Here is a 25,056-nt window from a genome sequence, read left to right as displayed (position 1 = left end):
TTCTTGCTAAGCGCAAGGGAAACGAATGATCGGGATGCACCCGAATCAAATAACACCTGAACTAGGAGGCCGTTCACATGGAACGATCCTAATGCATACATATACATACAGAGCACATATCAATAACATAACATCATAATAATAAGATAGAGGGGAAAGAATCATACCCGTCACCACATCGGGTGCGGCGCGTGCCTCCTCGGTAGTCAGCTGAAATGCTCGGCTCCTCATCACTGGAGCCTCTGACTTGCCCTGCCGGCCATCCGTGATCCGCAGGGTCTCTGGAGCTGGCGCCTTCACCGGCGCAGAAACTATCAACTGGGGGCAATTGGCCTTCTTGTCGCCCCTCTGGTTGCAGTGAAAACACAGCAACTCTGATGTCTGAATAACTGCTGCCGGAGCAGTGCAATCCCTGCTGATGTGCCCAGACTTGCCGCACTTGTAGCAGCCTGATGATCCCATCCTGCACGCCCCCTCATGCGATCTGCCGCATTTCCTGTAGCGGCTCGGTCCTGACTGGCCTTTCGGCCTACCATCTGGTCCCTTGGGCTTCTTCCCCGAAGCCCCTCCTGCCTGTGTCTCCTCCAATTTCCGTTTCCGGATGTGCTCCAAATCTATCTCCCTTTCCCTCGCCCTGGCAATCATAGAGTCCAAGGTAGGGCAAGCCGAAAAGCTAACATGCTCCCGGATGTCAGCTCGTAGCATATCATGGTAACGAGTCCTCCTCATGTCCTCGTCATCGGCATACTGGGGGACCAACAAAGCCCTCTCCCGGAACTTGGCGGTGATTTCCGCCACAGTCTCCGTCGTTGTCTCAAGTCAAGAAACTCCCTGGCCAGCTGCTGAAGCTCGACAGCCGGCGCAAACTCTGCCCTGAACCTGGTCACGAAGTCCGACCAGGTCATCGCCTCGATAGCTGAGGCTCCCAACGAGTCACCCACTGACTCCCACCAATCCCGGGCTCGGTCCCGTAAACATCCGGCTGCATACCTCACCTTCGACCCCTCGGGGCAGAAGCTAGTCAACTGGGCAGACTCGACGTCTGCAATCCATCGCCTGGCAGCAATGGGGTCTTTCACCCCATGGAAATCCGGCGCACCGCTGCCCCTAAAGTCCTTGAAGGACAGCGTGCGAGATCCTGACTGGCTAGATGCCATATCACTCCTGAATGCCCGAAGGCGATCCTCCATCAACTCCATGATCCCTTCCTTGATCGACCCAAATAGAATGGGGGTCGACTCAAGGATGCCTCTGGTAATCTCTGACGCGATGAACTCGCTGATGGGTTTAAGCCATAAGAACTTTCCTATGTGCGCATGCAAAACCCTAATGCTCGGATCTAGGCTTTCTAATTAAACATGCTTTGAATCCAATACATCTAATGAATAATTAGGTTAAATAACAACATTGAAACAGATCTAGAACCATACCTTTGAGTTCCTTGTTGACCTTGTTGTCTTGGAGCTTCTAGAGTCACAAATGTCACTCCTCTGATGGCTTACAAACACCAATAGCAAGAAAGATGATTTAGGAGAGAGGAGAGGGGAGGAAATCGGCCAGGGTTCTCTTACTTTAGGAGAGGTGTCGATTTCCCTTGCCCATGGGATCTATTTATACTTGTAGACTCCTTAAGGGTTACAACCCAAACCCTAATTGGATAATCTTCTCTTAAGGCTATCCAAATCCTTTCCATAGATAAGCCTTGGACGAATTAGCTATCCTTTTAGCTTCTAGAATTCGTCCCTAGTATATCTATAAGGATTTTCAGTCTAAAGCTTAACTATCAAACAATTGACAGTTTATACCCCTTTATTTAATTAACCTCTTTAAGTCACCAAATTAATTCCAATTAATTCTATGACTTATATTAATCAAATAACAATATATTATTCATTATATTATTCTCATAATATACTAATAATATTTACTCTCTCATATTAAATCATCCTATCAAGTTGCTATGGTGAAGGCAACCCAAAAGGACCATGCACAACCGGGTCAAATACTTGCCTAATATAGTTGCAACCTTAGACACTATTCCAACAGTCTCCCACTTGGATAAGTCTAGTAACTATATGCACAAGTATAATTCGGTTTGCAATCATAGCTCTCAAAGACGCTGTCAAACTCTGATCTAATCAATCTTGTCCTTTAGAAAAGGGATCGTACAGTCCTCTGTTAGATATCATGCTGACAATCCTATGGAATGGTTAGTCAAGCATTTAGGTTTCTCGATCTCTGATTTATTCGACATAGAACTTAATCGAACACATCAATTTAGTTTTGACCGGGTCCGGCACATAAGTCAAATCAAATCATCGAGCGGCCGAGATATCGCTTTTACCTTCTTAGATAAAAGTTACAGATAAACTTCGACTTATATGCATTTACTTATTCATTAACCAACTATACACAACAATGCGTTTTATAACACCAAGTTACTGATGCGTTTTTGCATTATCAATGTACAACCAATTAACAAATAACAAACCATATATCTAGGTTTTAAGACTATATGATATTATCGTCTTGCGATCACCCTTTTATATCTTATTCCATAAGGTGATTCCAGCAAGCGCGGGTTTGTTCCAATGCTCAAAACTAGTTCATAGGCACTCATGAACGTTGCAGCAACCCTTTGCTATGTCTAACACCATTTAGACAATCTACATACCAATTCATGACAATCTTCATTCATATTTACTTCCAACATATGAATGATTGTGGACAATTTGAAAAATTCCATTATTCCTAATAATTTCAATTATTCTGGAAGTCAAAACATGCAAAGTGAAACAATAGTTAAACAATTAACATAAGACAGTAACATTACTCATAAATAAAACTCCTTTATTTAATCATCAAATGTTAATTACATTTATCTATTACACGTTTCTAATATTATCTAATCTATGCTAATATCATCCTTCAGCCCAATACTCCTAGCATACTGCAAGTGCTTAACCCTACTCAGTCCCTTCGTAAGCGGATCTGCTGGGTTATCTTCTGATGATATCCTCTTCACTACGAGTTGTCCTTCTTCTACACGATGTCTAATGAAGTGATATTTTCTGTCGATATGTCTTAATCTACCATGATCCCTCGGTTCCTTGGTTAAGGCAACCGCTCCTTCGTTATCACAGAAAATCTCCATAGGCTCCTCTATGGCAGGTACGACTCCAAGATCACCGATGAAGTTATTTAGCCATATTGCCTCCTTCGACGCTTCGCTCGCTGCAATGTACTCTGATTCGCACGTTGAATCAGCTACAGTCTCCTGCTTGGAACTCTTCCATGTCACTGCTCCTCCATTTAGGGTAAAGACCCAGCCCGACTGCGAACGGTAGTTGTCCCTGTCGGTCTGAAAACTGGCGTCACTATACCCTCGCACCTTCAAGTCATCACTCCCTCCGAGGACTAAGAACCATTCCTTCGTCCTCCGAAGGTACTTAAGGATATTCTTCACCGCAATCCAATGTGTCCTGCCAGGATTCCCTTGATATCTGCTAACCATGCTTAAAGCGAAGGCTACATCAGGGCGAGTACAAGTCATAGCATACATGATTGAGCCAACTGCGGAAGCGTATGGTACTCGGCTCATTTCTGCTATCTCAGCTTCGGTACTCGGACTTTGAGTCTTACTCAACTTGGCATTACTTTGTATCGGTAATTCTCCCTTCTTTGAGTTTTCCATACTAAAACGTTTTAGTACCTTCTCTAAGTAAGTATTTTGACTAAGTCCAATTAGTCTCTTACTTCTTTCTCTCATTATCCTTATTCCCAAAATGTATGAAGCCTCTCCGAGGTCCTTCATAGCGAAGCACTTCCCGAGCCAGGACTTAACCTCCTGCATAGTCGGGATGTCATTTCCTATGAGTAATATGTCATCGACATATAGAACGAGGAAGCTTACTATACTCCCACTGGCTTTGACATATACACAAGACTCGTCTTTGCTTCGTACAAATCCAAACTCTTTGACTTTCTCTTCGAAGCAAAGATTTCATCTGCGAGACGCTTGCTTAAGTCCATAAATGGACTTCTCAAGCTTACACACTCTATTCGGATGCTTCGGATCCATAAACCCCTCGGGCTGAGCCATGTAAACATCCTCAGCCAACTTCCCGTTAAGGAAAGCGGTCTTGACATCCATTTGCCAAATCTCATAATCATGAAATGCGGCAATAGCTAGCATCACTCTAATAAATTTAATCTTCGCAACTGGTGAGAAGGTCTCATCATAGTCAACTCCGGGAGTTTGAGTAAAGCCCTTCGCAACCAATCGCGCTTTATATGTGTGCACGTTTCCATCCACTTCGGTCTTCTTCTTGAAGATCCACTTGCACCCAACGGTCTTACATCCGGGCACATAATCAACCAAATTCCAAACTTGGTTATCATACATGGATTGGATCTCGCTCTCCATTGCCTCTTTCCATTTCGCAGACTCCGGGCCTGCCATGGCTTCCTTATAGCTATTAGGTTCATCAAGATTTATTAGTGTACCATCACTAATATACGTGTCCCATTCGGTAGTAATATGAAAACCATAAAACTGGGGTAGAACTCTAACTCTATCGGAACGTCTAAGAGGTAAGGACTCGTCAATCGGTTCAACCGGAGTTTCCTCCTCGGGTTGAGTGCCAGCGGTAGAGGTTCCTTCATCTATCGACTCTTGAATCTCTTCAAGCTCGATTTGCCTCCCACTGTCTCCTTGGCTTATGAGTTCTCGCTCTCGGAAAACTCCTCTCCTCGCAACGAAGACAACATTGTCCTTCGGTCTATAGAAGAGATATCCAAAGGATGTCCGCGGGTAGCCGATGAAAATACATCGCTCACTTCGAGGTTCAAGCTTGTCGTGAGTATCTCGTCTTACGAAAGCCTCGCAACCCCAAACCTTGATATGTGCCAACGAGGGAGCTTCCCCTGTCCACATCTCGTGAGGTGTTTTGGCAACCTTCTTAGTAGGGACTCGGTTAAGGATATGGGCGGCAGTCTCTAAGGCATACCCCCAGAAAGAGATAGGTAGTGAAGCACGACTCATCATAGAGCGAACCATATCCAATAAGGTTCGATTACGCCTTTCTGCCACACCATTCAACTGCGGTGTCCTAGGAGGCGTCAATTGTGAAACTATTCCACACTCCTTGAGATAATCGTGGAATTCAAGACTTAGGTACTCTCCTCCTTGATCGGATCGAAGCATCTTGATTTTCCTGCCCAATTGATTCTCCACTTCATTCTTGAATTCTTTGAACTTTTCAAATGTTTCTGACTTTTGCTTGATTAAATAGATATACCCATATCTACTATAATCATCGGTAAAAGTCACATAGAAGCGGTTCCCATCCTTCGTGGTTGATCTAAACGGTCCACATACATCGGTATGTATTAGGTCCAATAAACCTTCACCCCTTTCACATGTACTCGTGAATGGTGATTTAGTCATCTTTCCAAGTAAACAAGACTCGCATGTGTCATCTTCCCTAAGGTCGAATGACTCCAACACTCCATCCTTTTGGAGTTGGGCTATGCGTTTCTTGTTGACATGTCCAAGACAACAATGCCACAAGGATGCTTTATCCATACTAGTGGAAGAATCAATATTCAAAACATCATTTCCTAAGTTATCAACAATCATAACAGTTTCATATATTCCATTACATGGTATAGCTTCAAAGTAAAAGACACCATTTAGATAAGCCAAAATAGAACCATTCTCATTATTAAAAGAAAATCTAAATCCTTGTCTATATAAACCATGAAATGAAATGATGTTTCTTGCCATTTCTGGCGAATAGCAACAATTGTTCAAATCTAAAACCAAACTATTCCTAAGCACTAAAGAATACACTCCAATCTTGGTTACAGGCGACGATCTTCTGTTCCCCATGATTAGATTGATCCTTCCTTGCTCCACATCCCTACTTCTTCTTAGTCCCTGCACATTAGAACAAATGTGATAACCACAACCGGTATCAAGAACCCAAGAAATAGCATGATTAGAATCGTTAGATTTAATTTTGTATATACCTACGAAAGATGGCTTGATCTTTCCTTCTTTGATTGCTTGCAGGTACTCTGGGCAGCTTCTCTTGCAATGTCTTATCTTGTGGCAGTGGTGGCACTCTGCCTCCTTCGGGTTAGGACAGGGCTTAGCGGGATCAACTTTGGTCCCACTAGAAGAGGCACCATCTCGGGCTTTGACCTTGCGATAGTTCTTCGATGAAGCCTTCCTCTTCTTTCCCTTTCCTTGACCAATAGCCAAGACAGGAGCAGCAGGTGGATTGGGAGTCGGTGCATCAGACTTGTCTTTGAAGTTGCTCTCAGCAACCCTCAAGAGACCTTGGAGCTTGCTTAGGGTGACCTTTTCTTTGTTCATGTGGTATGTCATCCTAAACTGGTTGTACATCGGAGGCAAAGAGTGAAGCACCATGTCGATCGCCAAGTCTTCCCCGAAGTCAACATTTAACTTGCGAAGGCGGTCGACATACCTTTGCATCTTTTGCACGTGCACGGTAAGAGATTCTCCATGACCCATCTTCGCGGAAATCATGTTGGTGAAGATCTCATACCGCTCTTGTCTCGCGTTTTGGTGGTACCTCTCCAATAAGTCTTGGTGCATCTCGTACGGGTACATGTCCTCGTAGGACTTTTGGAATTCGGAGTTCATGGTGACAATCATGATGCAATGTACCTTCGTTGCATCTCGCTCATGAGTTTCAAAAGCAGTGATTTCGGCCGGAGTAGCGATTTCGGTGTTGATTTTCTCGAGCTTCTCATCAAGGACATACTCCTTGTCCTCATAGCGAGCAATGGTGCGAATGTATCTTATCCATTCGCTAAAGTTCGTTCCATCGAAGGTGACCTTTTGGCAAAGGCTCATCAACGTGAAAGAACTAGCAGCAACGTTGTTTGCGTTCGACATCTACAAGTAGAAAGGACAAAGATAGATTAGAATAAGAATCCCTAATTATCACCCAATAAGAAAATTAGGGCTAGGATCCAACAATAACATTTACATATTAGAAAAGGGATGCCGTAATCTAACATGCAAATAAATTGAAGGTAAGTGAATGACGATTCACTAATTCTTCATCACAAAAACCTAAACTATTAGTCCTAAGTGTTTTTTTTTTTGAGAATTCCTAGGTTCGGATGAGATTCATTGAAACTATTCAATGGCATGTTTAAATCTCGACATGCCCCTCTTGTTTGTGACTGGGATACCGAGGATCACAAAGCGGGTGTGAATTACCATGCAAATTCACTTGGTGCCTTCATTGTAACGATCACCTATTCGATGTGCCGGTAAACCACACATGCTCCATCGAACTATGATAAACAATGAATCACCCTTTGCCACCTTTGCTTAGAACCAATTAGTGTGCCGGTAAACCACACACGCTCCACTAACTTCTTAGCAAGGGTGCAAAGTGTAATTTCATGGGATTGCATCGATTCACTTTTCCTAAAGTAACTAAGATTGGGAAATTTTAAAAAAATGTGTGGTTACTTTGTATTACTTATTATACTTTTAATGAGAGGATGAGGTTGCCCTATCCTACCCGTTCGGCTAACGACCCTCCACCAATCAAGCAAGCGGTGGGTGTGAGTGTACACCCATTAAGCGCCATTTTATAGGCCGCAACCTTATACCCACCTTATAGATCGGCTTCGTGAATGAGGCCTACTAACGGTAAGACTAGCATTTAGTTATACATATATATATTATACTAGTAATATCATATTAGTATAGGGTTGTATTTTAAACCTTTTAAAATCTAGGGTTTTGAAATTTAAGTTGTCTAAATTAAAACTTTTAATCACAAATATAAATTTCAAAACTTGAGGGCAAGTTTTAAACATTTAAAACATGGAGGATCAAATAACAAATAATTCCAATTAACAATTAATATCCTAATTATCTATATTTGATTTTATTCAAGATTTCTTTGAAATATAATTACCAAAATAATTAAAATAATTATTTAATTATCATATAAGGAAATTAAATATTTTATTAGTTGATAAATACCTTTAACTAGATCAAGATAATAGTCATATATATCATAAAATCGGATTTAGGTTGATCTATTATGATTAAGGTAAGTTTCCATAAGATAATTATGAAAAAATCCCGAATCTGGCCATTCCTGACGCCTGGACTCGCCGAGTGCACAAAGGGACTCGCCGAGTCAGGCCTACTCACCGAGTCCACTTTGAGACTCGCCGAGTCCATGACTCAGAAACCAAAAAATCGAATTTTGCAGGTTTGTTTCAGTTAATCAAGCAACAATTTAAAGAAAACCAAGCTAGGCTCTGATACCACTGATGGGTTTAAGCCATAAGAACTTTCCTATGTGCGCATGCAAAACCCTAATGCTCGGATCTAGGCTTTCTAATTAAACATGCTTTGAATCCAAGACTTCTAATGACTAATTAGGTTAAATAACAACATTGAAACAGATCTAGAACCATACCTTTGAGTTCCTTGTTGACCTTGTTGTCTTGGAGCTTCTAGAGTCACAAATGTCACTCCTCTGATGGCTTACAAACACCAATAGCAAGAAAGATGATTTAGGAGAGAGGAGAGGGGAGGAAATCGGCCAGGGTTCTCTTACTTTAGGAGAGGTGTCGATTTCCCTTGCCCATGGGATCTATTTATATTTGTAGACTCCTTAAGGGTTACAACCCAAACCCTAATTGGATAATCTTCTCTTAAGGCTATCCAAATCCTTTCCATAGATAAGCCTTGGACGAATTAGCTATCCTTTTAGCTTCTAGAATTCGTCCCTAGTATATCTATAAGGATTTTCAGTCTAAAGCTTAACTATCAAACAATTGACAGTTTATACCCCTTTATTTAATTAACCTCTTTAAGTCACCAAATTAATTCCAATTAATTCTATGACTTATATTAATCAAATAACAATATATTATTCATTATATTATTCTCATAATATACTAATAATATTTACTCTCTCATATTAAATCATCCTATCAAGTTGCTATGGTGAAGGCAACCCAAAAGGACCATGCACAACCGGGTCAAATACTTGCCTAATATAGTTGCAGCCTTAGACACTATTCCAACACTCGCGTAGTCCCTCATCAACCGGCTCGGAACCGGATCCCGAACCTGACCCCTCTCCTGAACCGCCATCTATCGGCCTCGATCAAAGTACCACCATTCTGTGCAATACATCACAACAATCATTAGTGATACTGATACTCCCTGAGGGAGCACAACTACTCACAAGTTCCCTGGTCTTATCTTGGCCTTCCTTGGTTCGGGTACGGATCCTCTGCTTTCAGTAGTACAGGCCCATACTACCTTCCACATCTATCCGTACCTTCTTCAAGAAATGCCTCGACTCCACCAGATCCCTTTCACTACTATTGATCACTGCTATACTCATCCTAGGCTTGCCCTAGGGGAAATCTCTAATTCCACTCTAACCAGTCCTCAGCTGCTGCAGGCCTCCTTGTAATGCCAATTAGCCATTACCCGAATACCATCACATGTGACGAGGCTCAGATAATCCTTCGAGTACCCGACTCGTCCCTACAACGGTTGGACTCAAACAAGAGCTGCGCAGTAGGATCAAATCCGACACTCTAAGATTATTCAACCCTGATCACATGTGACGTGACGCATTCGCCTAATGGCTAACTCCCATTATTCAGAGTTCCACGTAGCACGAAGCAAGCAGTATTCAGATAAGGGTAACAATCTCAATTAACTCTATCTACTCTCAGGAACTGAGCTAGCATAAAGTGCTAAGCTCATACTACCAGGCATAACCTAAGCAGGCTATCCTACTTACTGTTTACTCAACTACTAGCATGCAAGTTCCCATACAACTGGAACACATAAAGCAGGCACATAAGGCATCACTCCTAGGTCCTTAGTCCTATTCTAGCATGCTGTTCTACAAAAGCTGATAAACATAACATAAACTCGTATGGGTACTTTGGGGAATACTTACTTGAGCTCGGCCGGTCGCGCACATCACACACTTCGTTCTTTCTCAAAACTCTTTTCTCAATTTTAGAGATCATTTTCTTTTAGAAAATCTTTTAATCCCTCGATTTGAGTTCAGACACTCCCGAAGGCGTGTCCGAATCCCTCAAACTAGGGCTCTGATACCAACTTGTAACGACCCAAATTTCACGTCCAAAAATTTCATTTTAAAAACATTACTTTAGAGAAACATTAACTGTTAAAAACATTGATTGATCAAACCATAACAAAACGTAAGCCATGTCTAAAAATCAAATCATACAATCATCATAATATCAGAGTATAAATCCCAGAGAATCTCGTAAGTGCGGAAATCCGTGTGTGTGTATGATGTGCCGCTACCGCGCCGGCTCCTTCCCCTTCGACGAAGAGGTACCTGAAACCAAAACCATAAACTGTAAGCACAAAGCTTAGTGAGTTCCCCCATCGTACCACATATCATACAAACAATTAACACGCATACTGCCAGGCTATTCTGGGGTGCCTGACTACCCGGTACGACCGTTCTGGGGTGCCGTCCTACCCGTGTCAAGCCATTCTGGGGTGCTGACTACCCATGTCAAGCCATTCTGGGGTGCTGACTACCCATGTCAAGCCATTCTCGGGTGCTGACTACCCGTCGGTCCTAACAACCGAACACAGGGACTGATCCCCTCATACTACCCCTATCGCATATAACATAACAAGCCAGCATGCAAACATATCATCACATACTGTCAGACGTATCTGGGGTGTCTGACTACCCTTCGGTCCTAACAACCGAACTCGACTACTATCACATACAACATATCATGCTAGCATATAACATATCAGGTAGTAGCAACCTAGATGATATCACAAAGACAATCATCTATCATACGTCTCCTACTGGTGGGTCGGCATTGTGGCCTTAGACCCACTGCTACTGGAAGGTAACTCACCTCGAATAGGTTGCTGGTCTATGTGGGGACTGGCTGTCTACTGCTGCCGCTGCTAACGTCCCTCAACTGTAATTCCCACAAAACGATCAGTCAAACACGCTAGATGTTCTTAAGGTAAAATGACCCTTTTACCCCTCACCAAGTCAAAGACCAGGTCAAAGTCAACTTCCAGTTGACTGGACTCGCCAAGTCCATCTCTCGCTGATCCGGTCCCACTCACCAGGTCCCTCTTTCACTCACTGAGTCACCCCAGACTCGCTATCCGGGACTTTGGGGCCGACTCGAGTACCAACTCGCCGAGTCCTGCGAGCAACTCGCCGAGTTCCTCGAGCAGGTCCTCTGTTTGCTTCCAATCCACACCAAAACACCCCATTCGAGGGTTTGGGGGTTTCGGGACTACGTATACGGTTAATTCTGTGCACAGGTACGAAGGGTTGAGCCTTTGACGCTTAAACCCCTCGTGTTCTGTGGATGTTCATATTACTCGCCGAGTTTGAAGAACTACTCGGCGAGTTCCAGGCAATCTTCATAGGACTCGCCGAGTTTGTTCATCCAACTCGCCGAGTCGACGACCATCTTCATAGAACTCGCCGAGTTCCACCTTGGGACTCGCCGAGTCCTTCGACCCACTACCTGAGTAGGCCAGATCTAGGACATGCAACACTTCCAGACCATAGATCCATGGTCCTAGGGTTCATTTACCACGTAAAGTTGTAAACTTTACGTGCATGCATGGCCCTATGAGCTCAAACAAGCACTTCCAAGCTATACAAGAGGTCCTAGGCTCATTGGGGACTTCCACTACCTCAACCACAGAGACTTTATGCTACTATGAAGTCCAAAAGGTCCACATCCGAAGTTCTTGCAGAACATTAGCCATATACACATAGAGATTTAGGTTTTTAGGGCTTAAAACCTCTTTTCTTAGGGACAAAAAGGGGACTAACGAGCTAAAGATCAAGTTAGGGTCTTTTCTACCTGAATGGAGGCCTTTCACAGAGTAGATTCCGGATCTCCTTCCCTTCTTGCACTCTTCAATCTTCTACTTCTTCTCCTAAGCCCCAAAACACCTTCAAAATGTTAACAATCACCCATAAGGACACAAAGGAGGCTAGGGTTTCGTTCTATAGGTCTCTGGGAGTGCTAAGGGAAGTGGAGGCTGGGTTAGATCGATTAAATAGGGTGCAAACACCCGGGTTAGGGTTTAAGTCCAAACAGGGTCTACTCGCCGAGTCCATCGGACCTACTCGCCGAGTAGACCGAGTAAATCCCGCGTCTAGTCCCGCTTCTACTCGGCGAGTCAGTCCCTCAACTCGCCGAGTCCAAGGCTAATTGTGCAAAATAAAGAGATTTAATAATCACGAATACATACCAGGAATCAGGTGCTACAATAGATGGTCCAACGAAAAACAAATGATGGAACGACTGAGCGAGGGTAAAAAAGTGTCGATGACTTTGGTTCGGAGAGCAGCGGACATCCCAAACATTTTCTTTTTTGGGCTTAATTTGGGTAAAATTTATTGGACTATAACTAGTTCTAAGAGAAATATTAGAGGGGGAGGGGGGGGCATAGCCCCTCCTGGCCCTAATGATCCTCCGTCACTGGGGCATACAATGTCATACACAATATAATGAGAAAATTCACTTGAATCAAAAAGCCGAACAATCACACACACACACACACACACTCGAATAAATCAGCAACACAAACCAACTAAATAACAATTATTGGTTAAGTCTCAGTTTGCACCTTAGATCCCTCAAAGTTCGACAAAAAGTTAAAGTGGTAAAAAGATAACGATCAACCAGTCAAAGTCAACAGTTAATGGTTAACGCGTCGCGACCCATCTACAGGCTGCATCACTACACAATAGTAGCAAAAACTATTCGACAAAATGATTATTGTGATGTTTAGAAATTATGATAAATAAATTATAAATAGTAAATATAAGTCCGTAAATATAAGTCCGCAATAGTCAGGTATGTAACAAATTTGAACACCCACTTAACAACACACAATTGAAGTGGATTAAAATAATTGGAGACATAAGATTTTTGGTAAAATGATCACACCATATACTATGGTTGTGTAAATGATGAAGACTAATATTTTACTATCAAATATGGATGTCAAGATAGTCGATTTGGAGGTGCCGAGGTGGATAGATGGTCCAACGAACAACAAATGATGGAGCGACTAAGCGAGGGTTAAAAGTGTCGATGACTTTGGTTCGGAGAGCAGGGGACATCCCAAACATTTTCTTTTTGGGGCTTAATTTGGGTAAAATTTACTGGACTATAACTAGTTCTAAGAGAAATATCAGGAGGGCCATAGCCCCTCCTGGCCCTAAAGATTCTCCGCCACTGGGGCATACAATGTCATACACAATATATGAGAAAACTCACTTGAATCAAAAAGCCAAACAATCACACACACACACACACACACACACACTCGAATAAATCAGCAACACAAACCACCTAAATAACAATTAATGGTTAAGTCTCAGTTTACACCTTAGATCCCTCAAAGTTCGACAAAAAGTTAAAGTGGTAAAAAAGATAACGATCAACCAGTCAAAGTCAACAGTTAATGGTTAACACGTTGCGACCCATCTACAGGCCGTGTCACTACACAATTGTAGCAAAAACCATTCAACAAAATGATTATTGTGATCTTTAGAAATTATGATAAATAAATTATAAATAGTAAATATAAGTCCGCAATAGTCAGGTATGTAACAAATTTGAGCACCCACTTAACAAATTTGAGCACCCACTTAACAACACATGATTGAAGTGGATTAAAATAATTGGGGACATAAGATTTTTGGTAAAACGATCATAACATAAACAATGGTTGTGTAAACGATGAAGATATACAATGGTTGTGTAAACGATGAAAATTAATATTTTACTATCAAATATGAATGTCTTAAATTTTATAATAATTTTTATGCAACCATAAGAAAAGAATTATATTTGATTATGACAATAAAAGAATGAATCATAACTTGAAAATCTAATGAATTTTTAACTTTGTTCATATTTAGGGGGTGTTTGGGAATGTTTTACGAACTTTAAAAGTGTTTTTTGACAAAAGTGCATGTTGACATATAGTGGTGGTAAAAAAAAAGTGTTTGGTTGAGCTTTTATGGTGAGAAAGTCAATAAGTCAATAAGTTAAAAAACATTAGGTTTAAAAATTCATTTATGAAGTTATTTTGGTTAAAAAGCCGAAAACAGTTTCAAAAAGTCAAGTTTTAAATGCTTTTTAAAATAAGCTTTTTGAAGCTAATGGAAAATCTATTTTGAAAATTGTTTTTGAATTTGCCAAACACTTATTTTTTTTTTTATTTATTGACTTTTCAAAAAACTAATAAGCCAATAGGTTGTTTTGAAAAACAATCTCAAACATCCATTTAGTAATGAACTTTTTTTTTCGTGGTTGATTTACCCACAAATTATTTGAAATTATTTATATTTTTATGATTATTTATAATCAGTCATTAAGATATAATGCGAATAATTTCGAATATAAAAAAATTAATGATTAAATATGAATAAAAAATGAAAATTCGTTACCTTTTAATTTCCTTATTCATTTCAAAAATAATACACAAGTAGTACATTCGAAAATAGATAGTTATATTTTCAAATGTCTTTATTTTCAAAATTCGTGTTCATATACTAATTTTGAAAGTTGATTATTTTATGGTGAATATGTCGGTACGACCGTATCCCTGAATTTATCAAGTTAAACTTGCTTACTTCATGAGAAAACAAGAAACAAGAGTTTGGTTTATTAGATCGGGCGACATTTTTGACAGGTTCCTTCCACCGATGGCCCACTCGAAGACCTGTTATTGGACAGACGATTTTTGTCAAAACTATACGAAAACATGTTTCTTGGCTATACACCCACCATCTTTAAAAAACCTCTTCTAGAAACTTTAAAACCACTCTCACTAAAATGAAAGATCTTTCTTTTATATATATACTTAATAATGAAAATTTGGGGGTATCTACAAAAATAATTATTAGGTAATGATAATTATTTCAATATTTTAAAAAAATAATAGTATATTTAGAATAGGTTATTTCATATTAATTTTACGTAAAAAACGATACCTTGAAATTGATGAACAAATCTAAAGACAAACTTAATGTAAAATTACGTGCGTGTGTGTGTATATATATATATATATATATATATATATATATATATATATATATATATATATATATATATATATATATATATATATATATATATATATATATATATATATATATATATATATATATATATATATATATATATATATATATATATAAGGCTTATATATATATATATATATATATATATATATATATATATATATATATATATATATATATATATATATATATAAGGCTTAGGGAATATGTGGCTGTCATGTGCTTAATGTTCGATATAGAACCATCGAAAACTACATAGTTTTAACAAAATGCAATAAAATCTATCTACCATCTTTCTTGCATCCTCTATTAGAGCTTATTCTAAGCTTTGTATATATTATTATGGAATTTTATATGTTTAATTGTGCACCACAAACCATATATAATAATATTTTTTACCAACTACTTATAGGTCTCCAAATTGAAATTTAATATAGAAAACTACATTGAAAGATTGAAATTGTTCATTAAAAAAACCTATTAAACCTCTTTCCATAAGCTATAATAGAAAAACCATACAAGTATACATAAGATATATATTGAATGAAGTTATGAAACTTACTGGAGGTCTAATAAAAAACACATTTGAAATAGATAGATATTGAGAATGAATAATGAAATCAAATATACTATGAGTTTAAAGGCAATTGGAAGAAGCTAACAATGAAAGAAAAATGTGTTGTTTAATCAAAATGAAGTCAATTTTGATGGTTCTATACCGAACATTACATACATGACAGCGATATATTCACTTTTCCTATATATATATATATATATATATATATATATATATATATATATATATATAGAGAGAGAGAGAGAGAGAGAGAGAAATTTATGTTCAAATGAGAACATTTTTTACAATGAGAACAATTGAGAACAAATTTAAACTACTCATTTATTTTTTCTATTTTCTTGTCTACACCTCCCTCGGACTCACTCGTCCCCTCATCAGAAACCACTTTCATCTACTGTCATTGTGCTCATTTCCTCCATAATCTCCAAACTTTTCATCCTCGTATTCCTGTTTCTCCTCTCATAACCACCATTTCTCTTTTGGAAGGCGATGTGACATCCCCATTTTCATGGCCAGAAAAGACCGATTTTTTTGTTTATGCTTTATAAAAATCAGAGTATCTCTTTCAATAAAAACGATGCGGAATTTGTTCCCAGAAAAACATGATAATTTCATTATCAAAGCATTTCCGGAGAAATCTATTTTTATTCCTTTAAAAACATTTGGGATGTCATCGTCAATACAGAAACATAAGCATAAAGAAAACTTACATTCATTTACACCAGTGATCTGTATCTCCTTAATCTCTCAGTGTAATGTAACTTCACATCGTTACCTGTGACACAAGTAAACTGAGTGGGTCGGGTTGGGAAACCTGGTGAGTACATAGGGTTTTCAACCCACAATAATATAATTATTATGTGTAATCATCAAACAATTAACCCAATTACCCATCCCCGTTATCTTCTTTATTCCTAAGTACCTTCCCTAAGGATTTATCCTAAGGGTCGTCTCCTACATCATATTCACCTCTCATCTCCTTACATCGCATTTCCTTAAATGTTTGTTCCTAAGGACTCTCCATAAGGATCATCACCTACATCGCATAGACATTATTGATTCAGGGATTACTCCCTCAATACGTGCCCAACAAGGGTTAGGGCATCATCGCATGAATACGTAGTTACAACATCACATGAACTCGTAATTCATAGTAAGGGGTTAGAGTATCATCACATGAATACGTAGTTACAACATCGCCTGAACTCGTAATTCATAGTAAGGGGTTAGAGTATCATCGCATGAATACGTAGTTACAACATCGCCTGAACTCGTAATTCATCACCTACAGGTTATGATCCTGCTGGTGTTTCCACGGGTTGTCTATAATAGTCCATGGTGGCCATCTATACTCTGGCAGATGACTACATCTCCAAATTTCCGGACAAGGTTATAGTATCTTTCATCCTACATCACCGATTCATCATCACCTATCTATCTTCACCTAATTATCATCACCTTCCTATCATCACCTATCTTTCATCATTTTATTTTATCACACATCAACTATTTCATCTACCCATGTTTTATCCCAACATATTTGCAGATATAAAATAAATTTATAGTTTAAATCATTTAAAACAAGTATACAAATCTTTCACCAGCATAGACAACAAGTATTCAAACAATATGCACACATAACACGTAATTTATATTAAAATACTTCATATCTGTGTAAGATGATAGGGACTATGCACTCACCTGGGAAGGTGGTGACTCGACACTTGAACAACACTTCGTTACTCTCAACACAATTTTCCTCGGACAAAACCTAGTATCATTACCACTAGAGTTTAGTCTAATATTCGCCGAGACTAATTAATAGTCTGGCTATTATTACTATTATATAAGAGTTAAACAATACTTATATAACCCATAATAATATCCCAAATACTCCTTATAAGGTCCTAACGATGGCGCATCCACCGCCACATCTCATCCTCCGCCTCGACCTCTTGTTACCGCCACAATTTCCGATTTTCATTGTCGATGGTGTGCCACCGTCGTAACTTCTCTGATGACCGAACACCTCCAACAAACGAACAACAACTTCGACGATGCACCACCTCCGGTTGTTGTATCTGATGGTTTGTTAGGAGATTTATGAATCTGACGACTTTCCTTTACAGTTTGTGCTTAGATTTGGTTCGATTGTAGTGATGTGTGCTTCATCTCTGACACCTAACCTTGCTAGAACACTTGAAAAACTCGCCTTCCTCTTTTCTCTTTGATCTCCGGTGCTCTAACACCGACAACCTCTTGAGGTCAGATGTTTTTTTTTATATGCAAGTAATAGTTGAGATCGAGATGAACTCCGCTATAGTTGTTTTTGATTTCGATTTCTCAACAGATTGGTAGAAACATATTTTATTGAGTGTGTAGAGAGAGCGATCCTATATTCATTGTGTCACACCCCCGAACCAGAACGGTGGAAACATCCGAGGGCGGATGTCGTCATTGTGTAGTATCATAACAATTGAATATAAATGAAACATAACAAATCCAAACATCATACATTATTTTTACATCATGTATTTGTTCTCAAATTACACAAAAAGACACTAGTAAGTAACTTCCAAATTACAACAAAATAATCCACTGTCCGCGGTCCATAACCTGCTTACTGAATTCCTAAGAATACAAGTCGTCTGAAAAACGTCAACATATAATATGTTGGTGAGTTCATAAGCACTTTTGTATAAAAAATTGTGATAGTTTAGAAACCCAGAAAATCCAATATTTTGTTGTCAAAATAGTTGTAAGTCTTGTTTCCAATCGGGTATAATTACGTGTGCGTTTTAGTCATAACTTTTTGAAAATTGTATAAAATTCGTTCCTCCCCCAGAAAATCCTATATTTTCTGATATACAAAAATAGCAGTCTTAAAACCCCAAGATTTGTGTGATAAAGTTTCATTCAAGATTTTCAAAATCATAATTGGTCATAAACAAAAAAATGTGATCAGTGCAAATTGTGCAATTGTTTGTGAGCTTAAAACCCTAAGACCGGAGTAGTGCGAGTAATCAACGGGTGTTTGTGGACAATCCGCACAATGCATGTGGACAATCAACACAACGAATGTGGACAATAAATACCATGCATGGGGACGATCAACACAATGTGCTACTGTTTGTAAGGTGTTTCCACGTAAATCTCAAAATAATAGTGTTATATTTTAAGTGAGCCGTTATAACCATAATAATATGACAGAGTGCATGTCTAGACGTTCTTTAGGTGTCAGTTTCGTTTAAGACATTTGTCACTCTAGACTAGCCCGTCTATTCGTAGCGAACAACGAAGGTGTGAAGTGTCAACCCCGTATAGATCTATACACGAATTCCCGCTCTCCCTCCAGGAGACTCTGGTTATAACTCTTACAGGACTTTAAACGTACATTAATATATATAGGTACAGTGAAGATGCATCTGACTAGAATACTAACATATATTTATGCACATAGTTGAAATCCGCTATTTATTTCATATATAACAATAGTTGTACTTGTTGACTAGATGTTTCGTTTCGTTTCATAACCTTAGTTCTGCTCGTTGACTAGGTGTTTCGTTTCGTTTCATAACCTTAGTTATGCTCGTTAACTAGGTGTTTCATTCCGTTTCATAGCCTTAGTTATGCTCGTTGACCAGGTGTTTCGTTTGGTTTCGTATATTGAAAATAATCCACTTTAAATCATATAAATCAAAATCGACTCAACACTATCGATGTTGGAAAAAGTGGCCCTTCTTTTTACAAATTTCCCAAATGAGACCCACAATTGTCAAAAAGTATCAAGAGTGATCCAAAAATACGAGAATTGTTGAAAATAGCCCATTTCCTTTTAGAATACTCATTTTAGACTCATATTTAAGAAAAATGTCCAAAATGACCCTTATTTATTAGATATTTCCATTTTTGGCCCAATTAAAATCGAAATATCGAATTTAGCCAACATTACGAAAATGACCTTATATATATATATATATATATATATATATATATATATATATATATGTTTATGGCCGAAAAATGGTCCAAAATAATAAAAATTTTCATAATTTTACATCTTCCAAAATTTCTATACCAACAACTTTGTTTAAGCAAATTTTGAAGTAATTCCTTGTGGTTCTTTACCTAAGGTTTTGTGAATTGGTTCATAGTTCAAAATTGCCCGGTAATCAGCTCTACTCACTCCCTGAACCAAAACAACCCCTTAGATACCAATTCATGCTCATAACCCCTTTAGGGTTAGCTACAGTCAAAGTCAAAGTCAACGCTCTGAGTTGACTCAACTCGTCGAGTTCCCACAAATCACAGAATCGCAAAATCGCAATGCAACTCGTTGAGTTTTCCTACAACTTGCTGAGTTCTTCCCTTTAACATAATCGAGGCTGTTTGACCCAACTCGTCAAGTTCCTTCATGAACTCGTCGAGTTCCTCATAGTTCTTAGTCTATTAAGCCCTTCCCTCGGATCTAAAGTTCCAGAATATAGATCTACATGGTTTCCATGGTATACATTTGTAAAGTCGACAACTTGATGGCTTTGCATGCCTCAAATGGACCTAATCTCGAGATATAACAACCTACTTCTATGGATATGGCCTTTTCTTAAGCATGAACGGGTTTAGGACCCTTTTTATGAATCTAAGGACCAAATAACACTGAGAATGGAAGTTTTCAGCATTAGGACTATGAAGGTTTATCATGCTCCAACAATGGGGTCAAAAAGATCCATAAAACAAAACTAAGAGAGATCTAAGCTATTAAGCATCAAGTTTGAGACTTTTTACCTCAGAAAGTTTCAAAAGACAAACAAGATTCCAGATCTAGTGCTTCTCCTCAAGCTCAATGACCTTCTAGTTCTTCCAAGTCCTTCACCAAGCACAAGAACACACAAAAATCCACTCAAAAACTCTAGTTTCTGAAAAAGGAGCTCACAATACGATTTAGGGTTTAGGGAGGCTGATGAGGGGCTGATGGGAAGATTAAATCCTTTAAATAAGGTGCAAAACCCTGGAAATTAGGGTTTGCCTTATGCCAGCCTACTTGTCGAGTTGAGGCCTCTCAACTCGTCGAGTAGGTTACTTAAATCATGCAGCCCATATAATCTCTACTCGATGAGTTTGGGGCTTCTAACTCGTCGAGTTGCTCTTACAACTTGAATAATTAATAAATTAAATACGTACCAGGAAGCAGACGTTACAGGTAGTCAATGACTTTATATAAGTCAAATGATTGACTAGTTAATAAATGATATTTTGGTGAAGACTATTCTTTAAATTTAGACATACATTAGTACAAAAAGAATGACCATTACATAAATATCGTCATGCATTCAATTACGATACTATAATTATACTAATCATACATTATATTTTTTTGTAACCAGATTTACTTATAGACACACATAATAATTGTAACCATAACCAAATGCAACTTACACTAATAATATTTGTTTTTTTCAAAGTCAGTTCATCATATTTTGACATACATAATAAATGCACACGACCATAAACCACTAAAAGCAACTTGTTTTCTTACTTTTACTATTTACTAGTAAACACAACCCTATGGACACATAAATATTTAATGTGACCATATATATCACCTGTTAGCTACATTGGATTTCATATGTCTAAAAAGACACCATGATATAGAAACATATACAATTGTCTCATGTCACTATATATTTATCTATTGTGTCATATAAAAAAGTATCATAATGCTAATCGATAATCGTAGCTGATGGTGACATATGGCCATATTGTTCGAGTGTGACTAATAATTGTCACATTTGGTATAATTAAGTGTTGTTAAAATTTTGATTATCTATATAATGGTCACACAAACTAATTTAAAAGTTTCAAAAAACAGTCTCTAAATTTTTTAGTCACCTTTAGCCATACTTTTAATAAAAAGTGTGACAGACTGTTTTTCGAAAAGTGTGACCGTAAGTCATTTTTGTACCAGTGTGAACGACGAGGACAAAAGTGTGATTTTGATTTCTGTCGATAAGAGAATGGGGATGAATAATGCTTATTCGGGTCGGGTATTTAGAACCAAATAAGCTCTTATTTGGGTAACCCGAACCAAATAACCCGACAACCGAATAAGCATAATGTAGATACCCGAAACCCAAATCGAATTGCTTATTCGGGCCTAATTCGGTTCTGTTGGGTTCAGGTTTTGGTTCGGTTCAGGTTTTCAGGCCAAATTCTCATCCCTAATGTGCCCGTTAATGATGATGAAGACGGAGTTCCAACATATGGTATGACAGCAGACCGTGAATATATGACTCAGTTACGAGATGAAATTGTTGAACAGTTGATGCAAAATATGGATTGAATTATTTTAAATGAAATTGTTATTATAAAATATTAATTTTATTTTAATGTTGTACCGCTATTATGATTAGTATTTTGGTGTTTAAAAATCATTTTAAGTTTGTAAAATTAATTTATTTGAAATTTAGTTTATTTCAACAGTCTGAGAGACGTTAAAAAACAAACAAACTTCTTATTACATACTATAAACATTTGATTCGTCTCTACTGCTGCAAAAGTTTATAGATATGATCCACCTAAATATTTTGGATTTAGAAAACAAAGAACACCTAATAAAATAGGTTGCTAAGTATCATCACAAATGGGGACATTATCCCCGAACTTGGCAATATGTGAGAGCCTTAGGACGAGGAACCTATTCTTTTATGATATTAAACTTTGAAAAAAAATAATAATTTTTTTTGGGGAAAATGAATTACGAGCCCAACGAAGTTTTCAAACCATTCAAAAAACCTCAATCATGTTTTGTCTGTTAAAAAAAACCCAACAAACTTAACATTTTGTCTAAAAAGGCAACTAAGTTACACTTTCCTGAAAGTTAAATAAGAGAAACAGATGACGTGGCTTATTACCGTATCGGAAAAATGACTTGTTAAACCAACGAAGTTTTCAAAACGTTTAAAAAACTCCAATCATGTTTTGACTGTTCAAAAAAACCTAACGAACTTAAACAGAACAAAATTAAGATTTTTTGAACGGTTTGGAACTTTGTTGGACTTTTCAGACAAAATGTTAAGTTTGTTTGGTTTTTCTAACAGACAAAACATGATTGCTTTTTTTTGAATTATTTGGAAACTTCGCTGGGCTTATAAGTCATTTTTTTTTTTTTTTTAAATAAAAATCCATTTAAGTACTATTATAATAATTTGACAAGGGACGCATGTTATTATATAAGACCAAAATCTAGGACGTCTCTCAAGCTCCTTTCAACCACAAAGTCTAGCAGGTGCAGCTCTCTCTCTGCTCCTTCACCCATCACACAAATGGCTTCAACTCGCCACCCTCATTTTGTGTTGTTTCCGTTCATGTCCAAAGGCCATACAATCCCGTTGCTCCACCTAGCCCAGCTTCTCTTGTCCCGCGGCGTTACGATCACCCTTTTCACCACAAAAGCCAACCGACCATTTATCGCCCACTTTTTCCACCGTCACTCGGATTCAATCTCCATCGTAGACCTGCCATTTCCTATCCAAGTTGAAGGAATACCTCAAGGTATAGAGAGCACCGATAAGCTCCCTTCTATGTCCTTCTTCACACAATTTGCCACTTCAACCAAGCTTATGCAGCCACACTTTGAACAAGCACTCGAGAAAATCCCTCATGTGACCTGCATCGTTTCTGATGGTTTTCTTAGTTGGACTCTTGAATCGGCAAATAAGTTTGGGATCCCTCGCCTCTCATATTTTGGCATGAGCGGCTACTCCACCGCTGTAACTCAACAAGTGGCTGGAAACCGGTTGTTGTCAGGACCTGAGACCGATGATGATTTAATCGCCGTGACAGGGTTCCCATGGATCAAAGTCACAAGGAATGACTTTGACGAGGTGTTTCACCAACGAAATCCAATGGGTCCTCAACAGGACTTCGTAATGGAAGTTATCATAGCAATGGCGAATAGCTATGGCCAGATTATGAACAGCTTTTACGAGCTAGAGCCAGAGTTTTTAGACTACTTGAATCGCGAGTCTAAGGCCAAAGCTTGGAGTGTGGGTCCCCTTCCCTTGGCTGTGACTGAGTCGCCACCCAATGTTGACCAGAAGCCCAAATGGATCAGCTGGCTAGACCAAAAGGTAGCTCAGGGATGCTCGGTTTTATACGTAGCATTCGGTTCTCAAGCAGAGATATCACCGAAACAGTTGAAAGCGATATCAAATGGTTTGGAAGAATCGCAAGTGAATTTCTTGTGGGTAGTGAGGAAGTATGAGACTCATGTTGTTGACGAGCTACAAGAAAGAGTGGGGGAAAGAGGGATGATTGTAAGAGAATGGGTTGACCAACTGGAGATTCTGAAGCACGAGAGCGTAAAAGGGTTTGTGAGCCACTGTGGTTGGAACTCAGTGTTGGAGAGCATATGTTCAGAGGTGCCGATACTAGCGTGGCCGATGATGGCTGATCAACCTCTGAATGCAAGAATGGTGGTGGAGGAGATTAAGATCGGTTTACGGGTTGAGACATGTGATGGATCAGTGAAAGGGTTTGTAACATCAGAAGGGTTAAAGAAAATGGTGAAGGAGCTCATGGAGGGTGAAAAGGGGAAGGAAGTAAGGAAAAAGGCGAAGGAGATTGGTGAAGCTGCAAAGGAAGCAATGGCGGAAGGTGGGTCATCTTGGCGGATATTGACCGAGCTCATAGATGACTTACAGGTTGTGAGAAACTCCAAAATAGGCGATTTTCCTAGATCGGAAGGAGATGCAACCTCTGCTACGAGCAATACAGAGGCATAGATTCGCAAAGGATGATGTACCCGAGTAGATTTTAATTATCTCTAAAATTAACCAAACTAAAATAATTAGGGTTAATGAATTTTACCTCAGCTCAATGCTTATTTATACCCATATCAACATTCTATTTAGCGGTCTCCGCCATCCCTAGAAACTCCGGTTATCTTCGACGAAACATGATTTTTCCGAGGAGTTTTTTGGGGATCTGTTGTTCTTTTGTGTGTTATATGTGTTGTTTATAAAAAACTCAAATATGGATGAAAACCTAACGATCAAATGCGATGAACTCCATAGATGAACTCGAAAAACACAGATCTGTCGCCAATGAACTCGATTTTTCCAGAAGTTTATGTGTTCAAGAATCCGTTCTAGACCTGCCACGGATGTGTGTGTTCATCATAAATGTGTCATAGATGTACTTCAACAATTTCAGATCTGTCATGGACGTGCGTTCATGTTTGGCCGAAAACTCATGTGTCATTGGATGTGTGTATACCTTCATCGATTTCAGATGTGCCATGTGTATGAGTTC

General features: G+C 38.8%; 1 protein-coding gene across 1 annotated transcript; it reads left to right on the top strand.

Annotated features, from left to right (window-relative positions):
- Positions 1-22,985: 22,985 nt before the first annotated feature.
- LOC111876442 (UDP-glycosyltransferase 90A1) lies at positions 22,986-24,622 on the top strand. The gene has a single exon (XM_023872966.3). The coding sequence runs from the start codon at positions 23,067-23,069 to the stop codon at positions 24,525-24,527; it is 1,461 nt and encodes a 486-aa protein (XP_023728734.1). The 5' UTR covers positions 22,986-23,066; the 3' UTR covers positions 24,528-24,622.
- Positions 24,623-25,056: the final 434 nt, after the last annotated feature.

The sequence above is a fragment of the Lactuca sativa genome, chromosome 2 (assembly GCF_002870075.4).
Source record: "Lactuca sativa cultivar Salinas chromosome 2, Lsat_Salinas_v11, whole genome shotgun sequence".
In the NCBI taxonomy this organism is placed as follows: domain Eukaryota; kingdom Viridiplantae; phylum Streptophyta; class Magnoliopsida; order Asterales; family Asteraceae; genus Lactuca; species Lactuca sativa.
This window is presented reverse-complemented; position numbering and strand designations above follow the sequence as displayed.